Source organism: Lutjanus erythropterus, chromosome 5, assembly GCF_056507025.1.
Source record: "Lutjanus erythropterus isolate fLutEry1 chromosome 5, fLutEry1.hap2, whole genome shotgun sequence".
In the NCBI taxonomy this organism is placed as follows: Eukaryota; Metazoa; Chordata; class Actinopteri; order Lutjaniformes; family Lutjanidae; genus Lutjanus; species Lutjanus erythropterus.
In genome coordinates this window covers 27,059,799-27,081,603 of record NC_139321.1, presented here as the reverse complement: position 1 = coordinate 27,081,603, position 21,805 = coordinate 27,059,799, and the positions used below count along the sequence as shown (strand labels likewise).

At 40.2% G+C, this 21,805-nt stretch overlaps 1 protein-coding gene across 4 annotated transcripts in view; it reads right to left on the bottom strand.

Annotated features, from left to right (window-relative positions):
• unc5a (unc-5 netrin receptor A) overlaps positions 1 to 18,944 on the bottom strand; it is a 195,439-nt gene extending 176,495 nt beyond the window's left edge. For all 4 annotated transcript variants that reach the window (XM_084719449.1, XM_084719451.1, XM_084719452.1 and 1 more), the window contains exon 1: positions 18,390 to 18,944. In XM_084719449.1, the coding sequence (XP_084575575.1) occupies positions 18,390 to 18,480 (91 nt within the window). In that variant the 5' untranslated portion in view covers positions 18,481 to 18,944. The remainder of the gene's footprint in view (positions 1 to 18,389) is intronic.
• Positions 18,945 to 21,805: the final 2,861 nt, after the last annotated feature.

Sequence of the window (21,805 nt, the reverse complement as noted above, 5' to 3'; positions counted from 1 at the left end):
ACACCAGCGAGTGCTTTTTGTTTTATGAGTCAACCTTGGACAAAAACAGTGATACTTCACCAGAGGCAGTAGGACGCTGAATTCGACTACTTCCTGCAGAGAATGACAGCTGAAACGGCGCTTTACTGTCAATCACTTCTCTCCTGTTAGTTTGGGGCTATATGTGCTGTTTATAATAATGAGAATGAACAGTAATGAAACAATTTTGGCAAAATGAGCTTGTCTTTTAATCCCATTAGCTTTGGATCCATCCGCCAATGACAATTCTTAGTATTAGGATTCCTAGCAAAAAGGCAGGGGACCACCGAGATAACAAAAAAAGCTGTTTTTGATTACATTTTAGTTTATGGATTCAAATTTAGAGACTGTAGTTTAAAAATGTACTTAATGCCGCTACGCTTCATCACTGTCTTAAAGTGTTTAGTGCCCACACCAGAAATACACGCTATCTGTTGTTAAACACATTTCGTTTGCCTCCCAGTGACTCTGTGACAGCAAATAAAGATTGAATGAAGATCAAGTCAAGACTCTCCTGCTGTTTAACTCGTGTTTTACTTTTGGCAGTGATACAAAAATATGTCATTTTAGATTGATTACTGGCAAAATAATGCAAAACTGCACATAATAAAAATTAATTCAGAAGCAGGCGATTATCTGGGAAAAGTATTCAGCTAAATTGAATTTATTTATTTCCATAGCCAAAAGGAAAATTACAAATTACTCCTCATAACATTTCATTTTAGTTTTATTCTGCATACAGTTTTGATTTAGCACTCACCTTTGCTAATTTAACCTTGTACAGAAAAGTGGAGGCATAACACACCAATATGATTCCCCACCCTTAAAGTTGCTAATTTTAACAGTTGCAACAACCTAAAAAAAAAAAAATAGTAAATGCATGTGAATATACAGTAAAGCCTTGTGTCTGTGTGTCTGTGTGTGCAAGCATGTGTTTTCTGTGCTATTCATCTGACACTTTTTTCCTCCTCATTGTTGAAGGAACAGCAAGCTTAGCTTCAAGCACATCACCCTATAATTGTTCCTTGGTTCGTATCTGTCACGACACTTCTGTAGGTCTACAGCCACTGTCACAAACCACAGCCTGCAGCCCAAATGGGGTCGCTCTATTTTTTTTCCCTCAGTATCTCATACAACCAGCCTTTGTTCCTCATAGCACAATCTGGAGATGCCATTAGTGGGGAGGGAGACAGTGATGTTTAGTGACAGCCAGCGACTCCTCTGGTCAAGAAAGTGCCCTGGAGTCATCAGAGTGTCACACACACCCCTCCTCTCTGACTGAACACAGCCTCGGCTCCCCAAGTTCACCTTTGTTCTAGCTATCTGAAAAGCAGAAAGCTAATTGTGTGACAGGGGTCGGGGTGGGCAGCGCCCACGACAGCCTGAGTTGTGCCACTGCGTAAAGCTGCCAGGCCTTCTTGTCAAACATACTGCAGGAGAATCCGCCACAAAAAATTAGGCAAGAGGGGGAGGCTTCTCATTTTGCTGCAAGTGGCAGTTTTTGTCTTTGTGTTCTGTTCATGACTATTGTCATCACATTTAGGGCTGAGCTCAAAAACATGCAGAAATTCTGCAAGCGGCTGGGTGGGATGATAAGAGAGAAGCTACATGGCCTGTTTGGAGCTGATAACTTAGACTCAGCATAAATCAAACACCTTCTGGCGATTCAAATAATTTGTACAGTTGGGCATCATATGTTGAGAGGGGATAGAAGAATTCAGAGTAAAAAAGTATCATGCCTCAGTGCCCCAAAATGAAATGCTGCAGACTTGTCAAATTATATCTTCCAAGTGAAATGCTTAGGCTGTGATTTACCAGCATTACTGTATAATATACAAGACATTTTTACACTAAATTAAGTGCAACTGCAGAGTCATAAAGTTTTTTTCCCCGCCAACTACTTCCATCTAGGGTGACCAGACATCCTTAAAGTTTCAATACAATCCAAAATTTGAAGCACTTGGCCCGAATCCTGTCACTTTTGTTGTGGAAATTAAACATTACAGCAATAGATAATAATTGTGTGAACAACATATGAACTTGCAAAAATATTTAGATCAAATCAGTTACGTATAATTCCTGCTTTTCATTATTAAAAAATGTCCTGTTATTCTTTGTAAAATATGTAAGAGTATTATTGGTATGTTTTTCTATTGCATCGTATTGATTCTTGATGTCATTCAACCAGTTTAAACTAGATGACAGAGAGTACAGCTTTACAGGAATTTGTGATAAAAAATATCTTAGATGTTTGTAAGCTCTTACAGCTTAAAGGAGATATATGTTCTATTAATAAATCCTAAAATGACCATGATGTCATCAGAAACTAAGGAAACATACTAAGTTGACAATTTTAAATGCTGAGAAGACATTTAAAATGACTGTAACACACCTGTCACCTATGCCAGGACACTGTGCTTCATATCATCCTCTGATAATTGGTTTTCACAATATTAATGACAAATGATGTTACTCTAAATTATTCTATTTTAATCCTTCTGAGATGACATGCCCTCCACCATCTCCCCATCCTGAATTTCACCTATTTTCACCTGGTCACCCTATTTCTATTAAACAATTAAAGTTTATTTCCTCTGCTGGTAGATGCAGAATGAGTGAAGTGTTGTCACGACTCTTCTGTGGTTATTTAACACGGCCAGAACAAACAATAAATCAGCTTGTGGTTCATTTGCGGATAACGCTGTGTGGAGACAACACCACAAACCACTCTATAGGCAGTTAATGGGTTTACTTGGCTGCTTCACACTTGTGGGACCTCGGGCCCTGCTGTTTGCTTTAGGTGCTGGCAATTTCCACCAGGCTGTGGAGACTCAACACATCAGAGCTGGCTTAACACAAAATGGCAGCCTGTTACGGACGATGAGCACAGATAATGCTCAAGTTTATGTTGGCAAAAAATCTGCACATTAATCTCGACCAAAGTGTGCTACTTAGCTCAATGCTGAGCATGTTTTTTTTTTTTTTACTAACTATTTAAAGTCTCGTTGTAGTTTCACAGGGATGAAGCTGTCATGGAAGAGTAGACAAAAATCGTATTTTCAAATTATCTTCTGTCAGCTCCTCAGCCTCCTGTAAAGAGTGAGGGGAGCTAAGGTATGTGGTTTATTAATATAATGGAATCTGAAAGGTAAGACAAGCTTGATAAAAGGAAGGCTGAAGGCTGCTGAGGCAAAAAGAGAAAAGCACATTTGTGAGATCTTAGAAATGTTATCCAACTAAGGAAGTCCTTTTTTGTACATGGGACTGGTTTGTTTCACATTTTATCTTCATCCTAAGAACACGAGTGGGACAAATCCTCTTTTTAAAATCAGGACAGGGACTTGAAGACTTCTGTAGCAGAGAGCACCAAGATAAAAGATTTTTTGCGTAGCAAATTATCTTCTTAAAATGATTACTCTGCTTTTGTGTGTAAAAGCTTAGGATTTTACAGTGTAATGTTTCTGCAGGACAAGGAAAAAATATAAAATACTAAATTAAAAACATATCTTTGGAAAAAAGTTTAACAATGACACTTTCAACAACAATCTGAATCGACCTCAAAAGTTATTATTTAATCATTACTTTGCTGAAAATGGCAGAGGAAAGCCATATGCAGTGTATGTTGCAGAGCAAGAAATTAGAAAATAAGCCAAATTGCATTTGGCTTTGTGATGATTCAGCCTGAAACCAATCTGTCCAAGTTTTCAGTCAGGCAATTTAAAAACCAGAAATATGATTTTAAATAGCGAAGTATGAACTGTCCAATTCTCACAGTGACACTTCCAACACACATTACGAGGGGTGATTCAGGGACGTGGTCTCACGTCTGGTTCTACTTGTGAAAGATAGAAAATAAGATGATTCATAACACTTGAGATTTAAACCGAGGAACAGCAGCAACAATGGAAAAGGTTACTCAGAGGCAGACAGAGTCTAACACATATTAACATCTTTTTCTTTAGTGACGAGCAGGAGGTAACTTTGTACACATTAGTACACACAGTAAGACATAGTGTGTACATTTACCAAAGGTGGGCAAAAGTACTCACATTTTATACTCATCTAGAGGTACAGATACTTGTGTACTTTTTCACCTTTACTTGAGTAAAGAAGTTGAATCAGTACTTCTACTTTTACCAAAGTATGCAAGTAAAAAGTAGCCCTCATTTCTACTGACTGTTTCAGTGACAAGCTAACTGAACTTTATCTTTTCTCCATGGTCAAGTCTCCCTCTGTCTATTTTGACCTGTTACTTATGCTTTATGTTCAGATCTTTTATGTCGTTTTCATCTTGTTATGTCATTTTTGTTATATTGTGTTATATCTGTTGTGTGTGTGATATGCACAGATGGACACACCAAGGAATCATCTTTTCTTGGAAGGCAAGCGCAATGATGCAAAATTAAAAAAAACTAAAAATCATTCCCCTCATATTAAAACTAAAGTAATAAGCCTGTTTTGAAAATATGAGGGGTAGAAAGTACAGATGTTGGGAGTAAAAGGTTGTTAGAGAAATAAATCTGGTAAAGTAAAAATACTTGAAAACTCTACTGTAGCATTTGTGCCGAGTTGCTTCCCAACTCTGACAATTCAAGTATCAGTGAAATATAAAGAGCACAGATGTGGGTTAAACATGGACATTAAAAGCACAAAACTATTACAGAGCTTTTAATATGTAAATGAATGCTGAGTACAGTTTATGCAACAAATCATGCTCATATACAGTAATGTTTGTTAATTACAGGTTAGAGTAGGTGTTCTGTTTATGTGGATGTGTTCATATGAGAAAAATAAAGCAGTAAATGGAGGTTAGGCTCTGGAGGTAAATTAAGCGAGGCCCAGCAACAGAAAAGATGGGAGGAGAGGGGTGGTACAAGGCTGGCCTGTTCATATCAACCTAAATAACAAAGTGAAGCGGAAAAACACTCCCTTTCTCCTCTCCCTCTTTAACCATTTCCTCTAGCTTTGTTACTCGTTAATTTCCCTCTTATGGTTGCTAATTAGACACTAATATAGAAAGAAGAAGAGGGATCACCTTCCTCAGACCCTCAGGAGGGTGCAGCCCCGATGTAAGTCGGACATTGCTTCCCACTCAAATAAAAACGCCCCCAAACCCTCCAGAGAGAGCCTGTTCGTTGTGGATTAATGTGCCTTTATAAAGTTGTCATGTCTTGTAGAGATTAAGGGGACCCTGTCCTCCCTCCCCACGCTGTGCCACACCAGTCCAGCCCAGTGGAGCCCCCTGGTGCCACAAAGACGGGACCAGAGAAGCATGCAACCAAAAATCTCTGCGAGAGCCAATCTGGGACTCAAATGAAATGATGATAACAGCCCAGACAAGGAGATTAAATCAACAGAAGAGAATACATTGTTATAGTAATTCTCAAGTCTGATAATTGGCAACAAAAAAGTCAACATCTGGTGTTTCTTGAGGTCTACAATTGTGTTAAAGAGCGTCTGTCTGATGGAGTTAGTGCTTTGGTTTGACTATGTCATAGTTTCTAACTATACAGGACAAGGCTGATATTTTCCCGTTTCATTACAGTACAACTGAGGACACGGGAGAAGACCATTGAAATGGTAACTCTGAAATCCAAACTGTCTGTCACTTACATATGTCCTTGCATTCATTTTTTTATGAGCAAGGACAGTCTGATGTAGTAGCTGCATGTGATAAAATGGGAAACTACAGTATCCTGCTGACTCCTGGGATGTCACTAACATCAAAGAGTACAGATTTCATATCTTGACACTGATCAAAACAGCTATAGAGGAAAATGGCTAGACACAGTTTGCTCTAGCTCACTCTAAACTCCATTGGCTATTGTCATCACAATTACATTTACACCATTTGGCAGACAGTGTTATCTAAAGTGACTTACAATGCTGCTCAGTATTCATGATTTAAAACAACATCATCAGATCAAGTGCAGAGAGACTTTTGGCGACATTTGTGACCGCTCTTGGGATAAATCTGTGATCCCCACACCCCACAGCACTTGTTCAACGCTTATGAAGATGTCCGCCTGGACATACTGCAAACATTAGAATAGGCCTCTGCAATAAAACAATAGTGATATGTATCAGCAATAGACACTTGCTCAATAGCAATAAGAAAACTGTTTAACAAAATGTTCAATGGGGTGTGCACATATGTCACAATTTAGCCAGTAACTCAAACGCATGGAAATTTTGTAGGTGCTGGGATGTAAAAAACAGAATGGATTACCTTCTGAATATTCAAGCCAAGGGTGTTTAAACCACAGAAACATTCAGGAAAACTTGTGGAAGCTGGTCAGCAGGAAAGTGCATGACATTCTGAGAGCTAAGGTTAATAGGTGGTACAAGCTGGCTCTTTCGTCTTAGAATGACTACCGAACAATTCTGCCCTGTATTTCTTAGCCAACATATTGAACTGCCTTGTTTTTTTTTCCAAGCCCACACACAACTGACGACCTTAAATGGTTGGAGGCCTGCAAACAGATGGTGTGTGGATGGTGAGAGAGACACAGTATCAGCTCATCAATGACGTGCATTGTGAAAGCCAAGGTAGGTGATCAACTGATCTTTACATTTTGGACTATTTGGATTAAAATGCTGATCTGTCATGAATATATTATCAATTAAAACATCCCACTTCAACCAATTTATTAATGAAGTAAATTGATAAGCTAGCTTGTTATTGTCACAAACTTATATTTGGTTGACCAGAATTTACCATTTTGAGCAACAAACTGCTGCCTTTAAATAGAACCCATGGGAAATAACTCGAATAAAGAGCTTTCAGAAAATTTCCACTCACGAGGTTGTGAATACTACAAGAGGGGGAATACGTACTCTTCTCTTCTCTTGAACATGGTACTTGACCCCACTTAAAGGCAACAAATAATCAGGAACAGTTGCAAGTTTGGATGCACTGTTTTATGCTCAGTACCTCCAACATGGCCAACATCCAGACTGACGTGTCGTGGAAAACACTGTAGTTTAACTTAAATGCATTAAATGAAAACCCCTGTGAAAGGACAAATATCCTCTGGCTCACAAACAGCCTATCATATCCCTTGATAAACACAAACACCCAAACAGTTAGCATACATGTTGTTCAATTAAGTGGTTAAACACAAAGTAAGGTGATAAAATTGAAACAAAAAACAGAAAACAAAGTGGCTCAATCCAACCTTTTCCTTCTCCTGGTCTTTATTACCAAAAGGTCATTAAAATCTATCCATATCAGCTGAAATTAAACATTTTATTCTGATAAAAGTTCAGCTATTAAATCAGCTATATCGCCTAGCCCTACATCAGAAATGTCCGATTAGTTTATCCAGATATTAAAACCAGATTCACAAGCCCTTGAATGTAACAAAAAAAAAAATTCAGCGAGCCTATACCTGGTACATCCCAATTGACTTCTCAGCTCCAATTAGAATGTCAAATCTGGAATAATTGAGATGAATAATCCTCTATAGTGTCTTTGGCTTATGAATGATGGGATGTTCTGAATTGGGAGTAGAAATTTGCAACAGTGACTCAGAAATAAAGGATGGATGAAGTCATTAGAGGAGCTGTTAACAATATCGCATGAGCTGAGCTCGGTCAGAGGCCAGCATCCATTCAATCACTGCTTGAAATTGAACACCAACTCACATTCATTAAATGACGACCACATTGGAGCAAATAACTCCTTATATTCTTGTTTATTGGTCACCAGATGTCTGCCCGCCCCAACTGCATGTTAGGCAAATTAATTAAAATGACCAAACTGAACAGAGCTTTGTTGTTTCCACTGAACGCGTTGAACAGTGCCAACTCCCAAAAGACGCAACAGCAAAATTACAATCAATAATCTGTAAAAGCACTTTCAAGTCTATAAACAGAACGCCAGCAAATACACATGATTCAGTGTCCAATTAAGCTAAAGTAGCATCTGTTAGGCCAGAGTGGAAGCACTGCAGTATGGTGACATCATACTGTCTTTTTGACAGAGGGGGCTTGAACACTAACAAGAACTGCGATATATCTTCTATCCACCCACACCAAATTTTCATGCCAATGTCAGTTCATATCTGTCAATTGACTGCACCCAGCGGACTTAACCCAAGACCTGTTGTACACTAATGAAAGGTATATCAACATACTGCGTACATGACTGGAGCTGTTTAATTGAAAATAAACGAGACACAAAGTTTGCCTTAACATGCAAGCGCCTTTCCTAATGAGCAATGGTTTGTGTCTACAATCAGCACAAGATCAGCCTGTATGCCGACAGCTACAAGCATGTATGTTACGCTCAGAAAAATACTCAGTATTCGCATCTAGTGACAAAAACCGCTCTGGAGAGACATAGAGACAAGGTTGCAATCACCCACCCAAATAAGACCAACTGTTATAATGTGACAGAAATTCCATACTTAGGTCACCTCACGACAACTGAGCCATCTCCATGACAACTGTGCAAACTCCATCTGCTCTCGACACTCTTAGATGTGTTTAAGATTGAACTCACAGAGGGAAGAAATTACAGTAACACTCATTGTACATGAACAAATATGCTACAAAATCAGTGCTTAGAGCTGTCCTGTTTGTTTTCTTGTTTACTTGAGTGGACTGCCTGAGCTAGCTGAGGTTTCATCTCAATTGTCTGGTTGATTATTTTTATTATATACGAGTGAGATCTTATTTGTTTGGTTTGTTGATATATCAGAAAACATTGCTGAATTGCTCCAGCTTCAAATAATCACAGGTATTGTAGCCACTGAAAAAAAACTGGGCATATAAGCAATTCACAGAGCAGTGTTTAATTTCAACAATTTTTTAATTTTAACAGTTGGTTCACAAGTTACTCCCGTAGGCTTGATTAAACATTCACCACTGTCAGTTTTTAAAGTGGATTATAGCAAGATGTTCCCTTCAAGACAATGGCACATATTTGTTCTAGTTGCCTGCCAACATTTAATTGAACAAATCCAATATGGGTATCTAATTATACAGTAAATAGTGCTTACAGTTGTCCAATACTTGAGCAAATATAGTCCACTGAAACAAGAGAAGTTAACATGTTTGTGGGTTGTATAGTGTTTTAATTAAAAAAAAGCTGCTTTAAATGGCTCTGGATTATCCAGGCAGTCATTGTTGGGCCTTCTTTCACCAACCTCTTAGTTTTCTTACGGTTCAGATTTACCATTTGTGACAGCATGGCATCTAAACGATTACAACTTTGAGCTTATTCTTTTTGAGGTTATGGTGTAATGTTTTCATCAGCAGCAACTTAATATGATCTCTACACAGCTGAAAGCAAAAACAAAACATAAAGTAGGGCAGAAACACGTACAGTACAAACAATTCAGTGCAGTGCAGTGAGGAAAATAAATTTAAAAACACATTGATTCAGTTAGAAGCTACAAAAGCACTGAAAGCTGAACACAGACTTTTAAAAACCTCTAACTCTCTGCTCTGCTTCACAGACATGAGTTGAGTGTTGCAACACACGCTTGTTTGAGGAGGAGGAGGAGGAGGAGGAGGAGGAGGGAGGCACCATGGGTTGGTTGCATAGACAGAATTGTCTATGGCTGGCCATAGTCAACAAGTCAAAAAGACGTCACTGCAGCCCACACTTTGGTCCCACTCTGGAGATGGTCCATCTTGGACGACGACTGACCAGAGCTTGGCGCATTGTAAGAGGTAATGGAAATGCAAATCAGTGCGGCATGGTTTGACTTGGCACGGCAAAAAAGTGTCAGTGGAAAAGCCCTATAATAGGCCAAAATGCCCTATAACATTTTAAGACTGAAATCAGCATTGTTCTCCCTGTAACTGCCCAATCATAAGAGTCCATTTCTCTAATATATCTAAACCTTCAATATTAATTCTGCCTGTAAAACACAGGACTGTAAGGCAGTGGGTAATTAGCAAAAACAATGCAGGAGCAGAACTGTGCTCATCTTTTGAAATTCAAGCACTGGTGACAAGAAACTGCAGGTATGAAAACACACTTTGATTTAACACGAATGCATTGTCAGTGGACATTTAGATCCATAGAAGCCATGATCAAGTACAAGGTGTGCTGTAAAAAAAAATGGAGTGTATAGCCTCAATGGTAGCTGTGTTGTCATGATTAATTCTATTGGAGTGAGGACTTGAATGTGTTTTCTGTGAGCCTAGTGTTCCTGATGGCCTTGGCAAGAAAATCTGCTGCTTAGCTTTAAGCTTTGAATCAGTAATGTTCAGACCTCATTTCACATCGGGAAATGGTTTGTTTGGGAAAAACAATAACACAGGGACCTACATAGATCAGAGAGGCTATTCTCTCACTGCTACACATTTAGGGTGGATGATAAATGGTTCATGTTTTGTGGGAATCAACTTGGCGTACCGTACATCAGAATGACTTTCGGTGATGATTTCAGGTACAAATGGAAGATGAGAGCAACAAAAGACAGTACTTGACCTGACCTTCTGTTTGTTTCTTTACATATCTATAAAGCAAAAGGTGACACAAGTGACATTAGTAATGTTGTATCAATACTGAATTATTAACAAGCTTGCTGCTAAAGCCAGCATATTCTAACCTTACATCACACAACATGCTGTCTGGGCTTAAATGTGCTCTGAGAGTCACTGCTCTGTTGACTCAGTTGAATTGCTTGCCTAAGGCATCAGTGCCTGGACACATACACATAATTAGGAAAGGTCACTGTGCCTCCTGTCTTGTCAACAAAATCACTTCAAGATGACAAATTCTGGCTCAGGCTGAGCTAGACCTCGCTCAGATACCCTTGCCAATCAAGCGCCAGCAGGGCTGTCTGTGTAGCCTTAGGTGATTTCTAATTATGTCTTTTACATGCCATGCTAAATAGGGCTAAGCATAACAATGAACCATACATTCGGTTGGAGGTGTGTTTTCTCTTCAAGGTTGAAGTAGCAGGCAAAAGTGCCATTATCTCATAACTTTTGAGTACAGGCTTCTGAAAAATAGCCTTGTGAAAATTCAAATGAGATCAGATCTCCTTAATATAACAAGAAAATGTTTAAATGTGTGATTAACTAACAAAAAAATAAGGATTTTACACAATGATATCAATTTGATAAGATCTCCAAAATGCCAGTTCACGTCAAATGACCTTCACATCGTTTCAAAGTTTTTTTCCCACTGTATGCTCTGCAGACTTTCCATCCAGTCCACCGTATGATGAAGTGGAAGTGGCTTTCACATCGCTCCCTGGTGGCCTTACTAAGGAACTATTAATCTATGGCTCTCCATATTGCATTCAGATCTGCTTTCCCCAGCCACCACCTGGCCTGAAGTAAAGGCCAGAAGAGGACCCAGAGGACTGGACACTCTCTTATTATGAGCTGCACCAAGACACCTCTGGGTTTCTAAGCGCTTCCTCTGACAGTGACTGATGGCCAATTAACCATTTGGAGAAGAGTATTGATCACTTGGAGAGCAGGAAGGACCTGGAAACATCTACTAACACACCACTATTCTCACTGTACAAAGTGAGCAGCCAGACAGCACATCATGTGTAGTAAAAACAAACATTACCAAAAAAATATCTTTTTTCACACAAACACTGCATCTAAGGCTAGCGCTAGTTTTGAGTACTGGACTCATTTGTTCACTTTTAAGACTACCAACCAAATTATGCTATTATGAATTGAGTTCCGATTCACAATTATCCAATTGTGCCAAATTTTGGTACCTGAGAGCTAATCTAGGTTTAGGTGAGAGTGTAACTGGAGTATAGAGAGAAAGAGAGAGAGCAACGTTGGACACCACAGCTTGTCCAAGTCACAGAGAGTCAGGCCAATAGCAAGCCGAAAGCTGTCACAGACCATACTCACCGCAATATTTGTAAGGTGAAATACAAAGCTAAAAATGGCAATACATCTAACCAAACACAAATGACTAAATCTAAAAACTGAGGAGTGTATCATGATTATCCTGGAAACCAAGTACCGCCGAGCAGCTGCAGCACACTTGGGCAAGTGAGCTGAAGTGAACTGCTGACCTGATTTGGACTGGCTCACCCTCCTTACTGAGAGGGGGGATGGTGTCAGTTCGCGGGGCTTATATAGTGTTGGGGGACCATGGCTCCAGCATGTCATCAAGTCATGTTTGAGGTCCACCCAAAAAATCCTGAACACAGAACTGTGAACAATAGTATACCCATCTCATTCCACGATTCAGTACTACATAATCCTCAGTGATTTTACGCGTTTTCAGCAACTATTGTTCAACATGTGTAATGTGTTTAAATGAAAAAAAAAATCCCTTTTCCTTTACACAATCTTTAAAATATTATAAATAACAAAATGTCTTAAATAAATGACAACACTGAAATTGAGACATATTTGACATATTTTTTACAAATGAAATTACATTTTTGTTATTACAAATGGAGTAAAGAACCTAAAAAGTTTAGGCTAGGTAACAGAATCGGTTCAAATGTGAATGTTGCCCAGCTGTAGCTAGCAAAAACCGAAACATTACACCATTTCCTGACCAACAATAGGAAGTAAAATCATGGCCAAGAGAAACTACAGCAGATCGCCTTTTGGCAGTGTTAGTATCTTTCATTGTGACGGACTTCCTGACCATCAACCACAACTTTGAAAAGGCCCTGTGTTCTTTGCTGAGGTGATTTTTTTCCCAGGATGAGAACACAGTGGCATCCAAGGTTCAAGGTCAGTATTGCATGTTTTTCTCTCCATAAGAGTGTATGAGAGGGAGAGAGGGAGATGACCCAGGAGAAAGAACATTCGATTAGACCCTCCAGGAACAGACTCAGCGCTCAGCTCAACAAGCTCATCCCGACTTCTCATTGGTGGCCCTTGGATATATGAGGCTGAGTGCTGGCACGGGATGGTTGGCAGCTACAGAAACACAACAGTAGGGACTAGGGGCAATCTCCCAACTGCTGATACAATGTCAGATACTGTGGTCTTCAATGAATTATGGTCCAGGTTCCCATTGAACCATAGGGTAATCTCATCCCACATCAGGGGTGAAAGGTCAATTTTATGCTACCTAGATAGAAAAAGCACAGATAGCGACTACGTTGCACTGCATTTCAGGAGGGAAACAGCCCAACTTCCACCCCTAAGCGCTCTCACATACACCTGAATCATAGAAATGGGGTAATTGAAACAAAAGGGCAGAGTTTGACAGAGATGTAGTGCCTTCGCAGGGCCTCTGCACAGACTGCAGAAAATAACACCCAACTCCTCCCCTCTGCAAGGTTCATCCTCCATGTGTCCTCGGCAATGCCTGTGTCCTTCCTTTCCTCCTCAAGATTGCCATTTGCAAATGATAAGCGCAGGGACATAGCCTTCTGAAAGATAAGGTGCCTGGGCATTTGTCACCAAATGGAGCGTGCTCCACCATTGTTTAAAGCTGACCTGTGTTGACATGCACTGTTTACCTTTTATTCATTTATGCTGAACTATTATCTCTGCCTCCATTAATCACAGAAACTCCGACTGAAGAAATTACATTTTGGAAGACTTGGCACAGAAGGATTCATTCAATTCGTTTGTAGTCTTTCTGTCAAACAAATTAACATGATTGAAAATTAATTTTAAAAATGCAATACATTTGATCAGCTCTACTCTGTAAATAAGCAATTCTAATTCTCTTTTTCATTGTGATGTTGGTTGTCCAATTCAAATTTGTACTCCTGAGGAGTGAAATTATTTTAATGTTTTTCCCTATTTTTTTCCCCTCTAAAGTGCAATTGCCTCCTTGCATGATATATTCTGCATTTGTCTATCATGCTAATTTACTGGGTGAGTATCAGCAGTTGAGAAAATAAATAATTTTATATAATATTTCCCTCCCCCAGTGCACAAGTCTTGCCGTTTGTCTGTGTCATTTGAATTCATCTCCCATGACTAGAGGGAACAAAAACTCTTTCTGGTAGTAAATTATCGCTTCCCTGTAAAAGACCATATCCCTGCAAATACATGGCGATCATTTGCCATGCATTAGCTATGGGACAGAAACGAAGTGGTTTTAAATTCCTTTGACCTGAAGGCAATTTCCCCCAATAAATTATGTTAATTTCAGCTTTCGCTCTCCTTATCGCATTCTTTAGTGAGTCAATGAGGAGAGACAAAACTGGCTGCGAGAAAGACAACTCTGGGATGATTCACATTAGAATGATGAGAAGACGTCTGGCAAAAAAATGCCTTATATCAACTGTACTAAGAAAAGGGTCCTCGCAAATTAGTGTATTATGCAATAGATTTCTGCTTGTTGTCATTTAATAGCCATCTCCTTGCATCATCACAAGGGTTACACCCCGTGGAAATTGCTCTGAGGTGGTTGTTCACACAAGTAGGAAGGTGCCTGATCCCAAATCCCATGCTCCCTCGCTGAACCAGACAACAATTGCTTGGCAACGCTCTCATTGGGCAGAGAGAAAAACAAAGAAAAATCCAGGATTTTTATTCTCTCTGCATGGATAGCTGGGTTTTGATGGCCTTTTCTACAGGAAGTAACAAGGGACTAACAACGGGCAACAGACTAACAGCAAAGTTTAAATGAATCGGAGACAACAGAAGCAACAGGAGCTGGAATAATCTGCAGACATAACAACTAACACACAGCAAAAATGCATGTATGCAAATCCTTGTGGAAGCACCCTCCTTCTCTCTCACACACACAAACACACACACACGTTTCGCATACTGAAAACATCAAGTGGTGTGCACACACAGGCAAAGCAGTACAGTTCTTTGTTCCTGAGGCTGAAAGCGTACCTACCCCCTCTGTCCGGCCCATCAGATCACTCACAACACAGTGAAAGGGAAAAGTGCTCGACTAGCTCAAATCTAGATTGACAGGCCTACCTTTATTACTGACTGAGTTATGTTTCCCCGCAAAAAAGACAAGTCGGCTTTTGATACAGACGAATGCCGAGTCAGCACCTTGCCTCTCTCTACAGAGGATAGCTCGACTGATCTGTGCCGAGACTGTCCCAGCCCTGATGTAGAAAGAATTGGCTACCAAATTACCTTTCCGATCCATTTCTGGAACTCACTCTGTCCTATAAAATGTAGCCTGTAAGCTGTGATGGGAGCTTATAAGGATGCTTGTAGTGATCTAATATGTGATGGAGAGTGACAGGCTGAAACAGAGAGAGGGGTCTGCCTAGAAATGGGATTCAAAAGAATAAAATAGATTTTGCCTTTATCCCTGTATTCATCTATTTTATGAACTGGCTCATTGCTATTCGGGGTCACAAAAGGGCTGGAAGTCTATCCCAGCGTGCATCGAGTGAAAAGGCAGGGAACCACCCTGGACAGAGCTCAAGTTTATTGCAGAGCGGACATAGAAAAAAAACAGTATCGTACCTATGGGAGTCTTAAAATTGAAATAATGAAGGGAGGAACACGCAACCTCCACACAGAACTGAGGCACCAAGGAATTTCTTGCTTTGAGGCAACAGCACCTAACCACTGAACCACCAGCAACCCCATCAAAATATATCAGTTTCAACATGCATCACGAAACGACTTGTAAATACCACCGCACTGCTACTTACTTAGCTTGATATATGACGTCCCTGGAGCATGACTGTTTATTTAATCCTAATATATTCATAATTATACACTAATTAATGCAAGAGAAAAGCCCTCTTAATTCATCATCTCAGTGTCCTGAAGCAAGAGACACAATTACACCAACTTTAACATGTTTGCCTTCTGTCCAAAGCAAGGTTAACAGTTGGGAAACAAGTGCCAAGCAAATGATCTGTGAAATTTTCCTGCTCTGAATGCTCACCAGCAGTTTCCAGCTGTGTGGCATTGAGAGGGTGATATTTACCATCAGGGAGAATGAGCTAAGTGTTTTTTTTCTTTTAAATATCAAAAGGCTGAACTGTGAAATGGTGCATTATAGGCCAATGGGGCAATTGACTGCATTGATGAAATCTGATTTGACTGGCCTGACTGTGCACCACAATAACCTTAAGGGTCAATGGCCAGCACTCTGTCTGTTATGTTAGATTGTCATAAATATTCAAATGTCATGCGCTAGGGCTTTCTATTGGCAAGAATCTGGTGATTTGATACATATAACAATACAGGGGTTCTAATTCAATATACTGGGATATTGTAAGCAAGATGATATATTGCTATTTTTTAATCTAATGTTAGGAAACCTGTCATAGTATAAAGAAGACATCACCGTATGCATAAAATATGAGTTTAAAAAATGTACCTTTCATGCAAGCAGAAGAGAGAATATAGATAACACTTCTAGCGGTCAGGGTTTAAAACAAAACAAAAAAAAAGTGAACCACTGTAACAAATTTTCACATTTAACAATACAGTGTTTTTTGGGATCTATACAGTATCACAAAACATAATATCCCAATACTCAAGTGTATTGATGTTTTTGTACACCTCTAAAGGGCTACGGGGCAGTTGATTCCATTGATAAAATCTGATTTCACCAGCATGACTGGGCACCACAATGACCTTAAGGGTCAAAGGCCAGCACTCTGTTTGTTTCGCTAAATTGTAATAAAAAAAATATTAAATATGATATTAAATATCATTGTTAAATGCTATTATTATGAGGGCATTTGCATTTTTAAATTAAATATCTCATTGAATACAGAGGAAATCTGAAACTTTATCTTAGGCCATCTTACTAGAGCTGCAATTCATTAATAAATAAGTCAATGGAAAGAAAATTAGTTTTTAACTATTTCCAGAACAGATTCATTATTAAAGTAATTTTTCATGCAAAAATGTTATGGACGCACAATAAATATCAGGGCCAATAAATTATGTGCCGATACTGGCCTGTCCAGCTATATGGGTCTATATCTGTATCCATGTATATTAGCTGATAAATATCAGTTATAATAATATCTGACTTGACAGATCAAAGCATTTACTTTGAAATCTCAGGCAAATGCTCTATAGAAGCAAAAGTATGTTTGTTGAGTTTTTTGATAAACTTTACTAGAAAAACAAACTGAACATCTGAAGAGTCAGAACTGTTCTTTGTTTTTGTTCTAATGGTGATGTGAGTTAGATTTAGTTCAGGTTACATGAACTTATTTTTAAAAGATGTTTTATCAATATTGGCCATGTTTTTCAAATGTCAAAAGTCTGAGTTTTTAAACTTTGCTTTGGGCTCTGGGAAATTGTGATGGCCAAGGTTTTATCGATGAATTGTGAAAATATTCTGCAGATTAATCGATCAGTGAAAATAATCATTGGCTGCAGCACTGCATCTTATAAATGGCTTATTTGCAGCAGCCGATGGAAACTTATCCCCAGTCTGAGTAATTCAACTCACCCCCTCACTGTTTGGTGATTGTTTTGTACATCAAAGCACATTTGCATGCAATCGGGAGTGTCTGGCCAAGAGACTACATCATAAAATGTAACTCATCAGTGCGAGTAGGTCGTCTACCAACTCCGTAAAGCTGTCACCATTCTGCAAATGCAGCAGGAATGAGTCCTGGTCGGACAGAAACGAGGAGTTGAGAATGCTCCTGTCTGAGATGGATGAATACAGCCTCAGTCTGAATATATACGGTTTGCCCGGTCTGCTCTGTAGCCACATATCTCAGAGATTTAATAACAAAATGATTAGCGAGGTGATAATATTCCTCTCATATTGGAATTAGACTAGGGCAAAATGCAATGAAGGTTGTTTATGTGACAGTGTGAAAGGAGAGCACTGCATTTTATTGTTCACGGGCCCATCTGTTAAAACATCTCTTAAAGTGCAGGTTTTTCAAGCAGGTGTAGCCTGCAACTTCCTTTACAGTCACGATAAAGGGAATAAAACACATCTACAGACTGCACAAATCAAATATATTACAGCTGGACAATGACAGTTAAGTTTTAACCTTGGTAAACACGTTTGAAGCGACTCACTCCCTCATGTGTAGGCTTGAAGGTGCAGGCTAATTGATGAGTGTCAGTGCTGGAAAACGTGTCTTAAAGTGCAGTTTGTTTTTTTTCGAGCAGGTGTAGCCCCCAACTTCCCTTACAGTCACGACAGTGGGGACAAAACACATGCCTCAGGCTGCTTAAATGAAATGTATAAAAACTGAACGATAATAATTGCCATTTATTTCCGGTTTTAACCTTGGTAGGCACGTCTGAGGCAACATATGTAACCTTGAAGGTACAAGCTAATTGATGAGTGCTAGAACAATAACGACTGCCAACAACGTGCTCTGTCAAGCGTGGCTGCATTTCGGCATTAAAAAAAAAACAAACAAAAAAAGACAGGAAACAACTTGACATGTGCAGCCTTTGTGGGTGTGCTTTCCAGGGTGCAAACATTTAACAGCTTAATTAACCGAAAGCCCACGTTATGCATAGAGAAATAAACTCACCAGTGCAGGTGAAGCCAGCGAGGACGAGCCAGAGCACAAGGAGCGTAGCGCTGAACCTACAGCGGACAAAGGGGCCCAGAAGTAAGGGCATCTTCGTGTGGTTTTTTTTTTATCACCTAAGTTTCAAAAAAGGCAGGGAGCAGAGGAGAAACACTGGCACACTGGGCTTTTTAAGGTCCCGGATAGTGTCCTCTGTAGCACTTTTTTTCACAACGCCCAAGTCCTTTTTTTTTTTTCCTCAACACATATCCTCCTCCCGCCGTACCGTGGCCATCAGTATCCCGGTCGTGCGTCTTCGTTGCTCAGAACAACGCATCACAGGTGTGGTAAATGAACTGCTTCCTTTGCTCTCCTCCGCCGACTGTACTGTGTATTTCTCCTTACAAAAAAAAAAAAAAGAAAGCCGCTATCCGCTCAGAAGTCTCCCTCTCTGTCACTGAGCCGAGGGGGAGGGAGCCGGTTTCTGTTGTTTTTCACTTTGCAGCCTTCCCCGCGAAAGAATACCTGCTCCAAGATGCGAAAATCGTAAGAATTGGCACCGGAGAAGGAGGAACATCTGCTTGCACAGCAATGCTGGAGTGTTGAGAGTCGGTCGGGGAAGGTATACATACGCTGCGATGAGCGGAGCAGCAAAACCTGGAGCGGATCCTGCGTGCTGGCTGGGAATGGAGCGTCCTCAGCGCGCCCTCCCTGCTGTTATATCCTTTTTCTTAGGCAAACATTTACATATCTTGAATAAGCATAACTAACCACATATTGGGAACGCACGGACAGAATGGAAATTATTTCATCCGAATCCTTGCGAGTGTGCTTTTCATATCTTCTGCCTTACATGAAAATGATGGATATGACATTCAGTCCTGTATGATAGGAATCAGATCGGTGCTTTGCATACAAATTCACACAGATCACATCTGCATGTCATTGAGTTTCAGTTAAATATGCCTCTGCTGCTTTGTCTTGGGGTTTTCTGCGGTATACAACCAGTGATGGACACACACAGATGAAGAAGCATGAGGATTAGCGCTCCCATGAGGGTGTACACCTGTCAGCAAACTCAGACCCAGGATGTGACTTATGTTGTAGATAGCTTCTCCTCATTTTCGGGGGGGGGGGGGGGGGGGGTTCGCTGGAGTGATTTTCAGACTGTTCAGCCATGCCTTTTACAACGCTGCCAGAATCGACAGCAGATTATTAATACGCTTCAGAGAGGGGGGGGGGGGGGGGTTGTGTCTTTGTTTATCCATTTCTCCACTCCCACATAGTAGTCAGCAGAATAATAAGTGGAAGCACAGAACTGGACCACTGTCTTACCAGCTAATTATGGGGCTCATGTAGATGGATGTTTCCTCAGATAGAGCTCGGCTATTATACAAACTCATTAAGCCCTCTCTCTCCATCCAGCATCCCTCCGCAAAAGGTCAAAGTCACAGTCACAATGACAGCAAGAACACTTGCACGCTCACAGTGGCGGACTCAGGGTGTCTGAGGGGGCAGGGTCAGAAAGAATACAGAAGGCACCAGCATAGCAAAAGTTGTGATGCACTTTCAAGTTTTGCCCACTGGAAAGGCAGTCTAGAGGGATCACATTTTATCCACCTGACGGGCACTCCGGAGGGCACTTTGGCCACAGGAAGGGCACCCTAAAGGGAACTTTCACACATTTTCCTCTACTGGAAGAGCACCCTAGACGACTTTATCACGTTGTCACATCTGTCCAATCTAGAGTGCATTTGTCATGTTTTTTTCTACCATAAAGGAATCCAAGAGGTCACATTTGCTGCTTTTTTTCGAACCTGGTGGCATCATGTGGGAGTGGGGGGCAATCGCCAGCAAGTCCATCAGTGCACACACCTATACATGCAGACACGCGCAGCCCCATAGCCATGTAGTTTACGATCAAATCCTAATGGGCTCTGTGGATGTGAAGTGGTAAGCAAGGCATACGCACACAGCAGCTAAATACAAGAGAATGACTCAGCCTTGGTCACTTGTGAGGTTGCTCGTAATGATCTCTCTCATTCTACTAATCTGCTCTGTGTCCTATCAGGCAGTGCAAGCTGGTCTCTTCCAGTCACAGTATGAGCCTGAAAAAAGCAGCCAAGCTACATGCATTTCAAATGAGGATCTGAGAATGTGTATATATATATAAATGCACAGTCAGTTATATTATCCTCTCACAGGGAGGGAGTTTAGCTTCAGCTGTTTTTAAAGGAATTATTCGAGTGTGTTTTCTTGCTGTGATGTGTTTGCTGAGTCAAAGCAGGGCACAACTTCTCCCATAACCTTTTCTCCCACTGATTCCTTGAGGGTCCCGCATCATGCCCCACCCCTCCCTTTTGTTTCCCCAGTCAGACCATACAATGAACAATCACAGCTCTTTGGGGAGTTGACACATTCAGTTGTTCATCGATTTGTGGTGTTGTAATTAATTTTCTCTCCGTCATTGGCTTGAGTTACAATATCCCGAGACTTGAAGCAGCTTGCTCTCTTGCAATCAATCACAAAACCAAGACAGAACCCAGACATTTCTCTTGTATCATCCTGAATTATTTACACAGGCTAAGATACAAAGAGGCTGGACTCAGTGACCGATAAGTATTAAGAAAACATGAGGCTCATTTGTATGTTACAGATTGTTACAGTGTTTGTGTTCCTGAGTTCTTCCATAAACTGTGCAATTACCCTCGCGACATGCAACCTATAAAGACAACTGATTCACCCGGTCGATAAGCATCGATCCAACAAAGGTGTCCAGCATGAAATTAATATTATTTATTGTTTACAAACAACACAGAAGGTCCCTTGAGGAGGATGCAGTGCAGCCTCCGACTGTCTGCATTCCAGCAGAGACTTGTGGAGAGAGAGAGACAGTGGGTGTATCAACTTCCATCATGACCACAGCTTCACAGCCTATTGTTTTGTTTATATCAAATTAAACTGCAATGCTACTCCAGAGAGATATAATTGACCACAGTCTCAGATTAAATGACTGTAAAGATCTTAATAAGCCATCAGCGGATTGCATATTACATTGCAAACCACTTATGAGGATGCAGTCCAATGAGAATGAAATTGAGGTTCAGATTTGCATGGTGCAGCATTTTAGCCATTAATTACCATGCAAGCTGACTGTATGATGATCAATAGTGTATCAATTTAATTAAATGTTATTGATATGGGGTTACAAAAATTAATTATGGGCTTAAGAAAGCCCTGTAATGATGGAAGCTAGGTATTACTTAAACATCATCTCAACAACATCTCCAGTGGGTCCTCCACACTCTATTAAAAATTGTAATGGGTAGGAAACCCACTTCCATATACTAGCATATACTGTATATACACGCTATATATACATACTAGTGTTGCCATTTTGCACTGGTGACATCATCTGGAGCAGAGCTCAGCTGTCA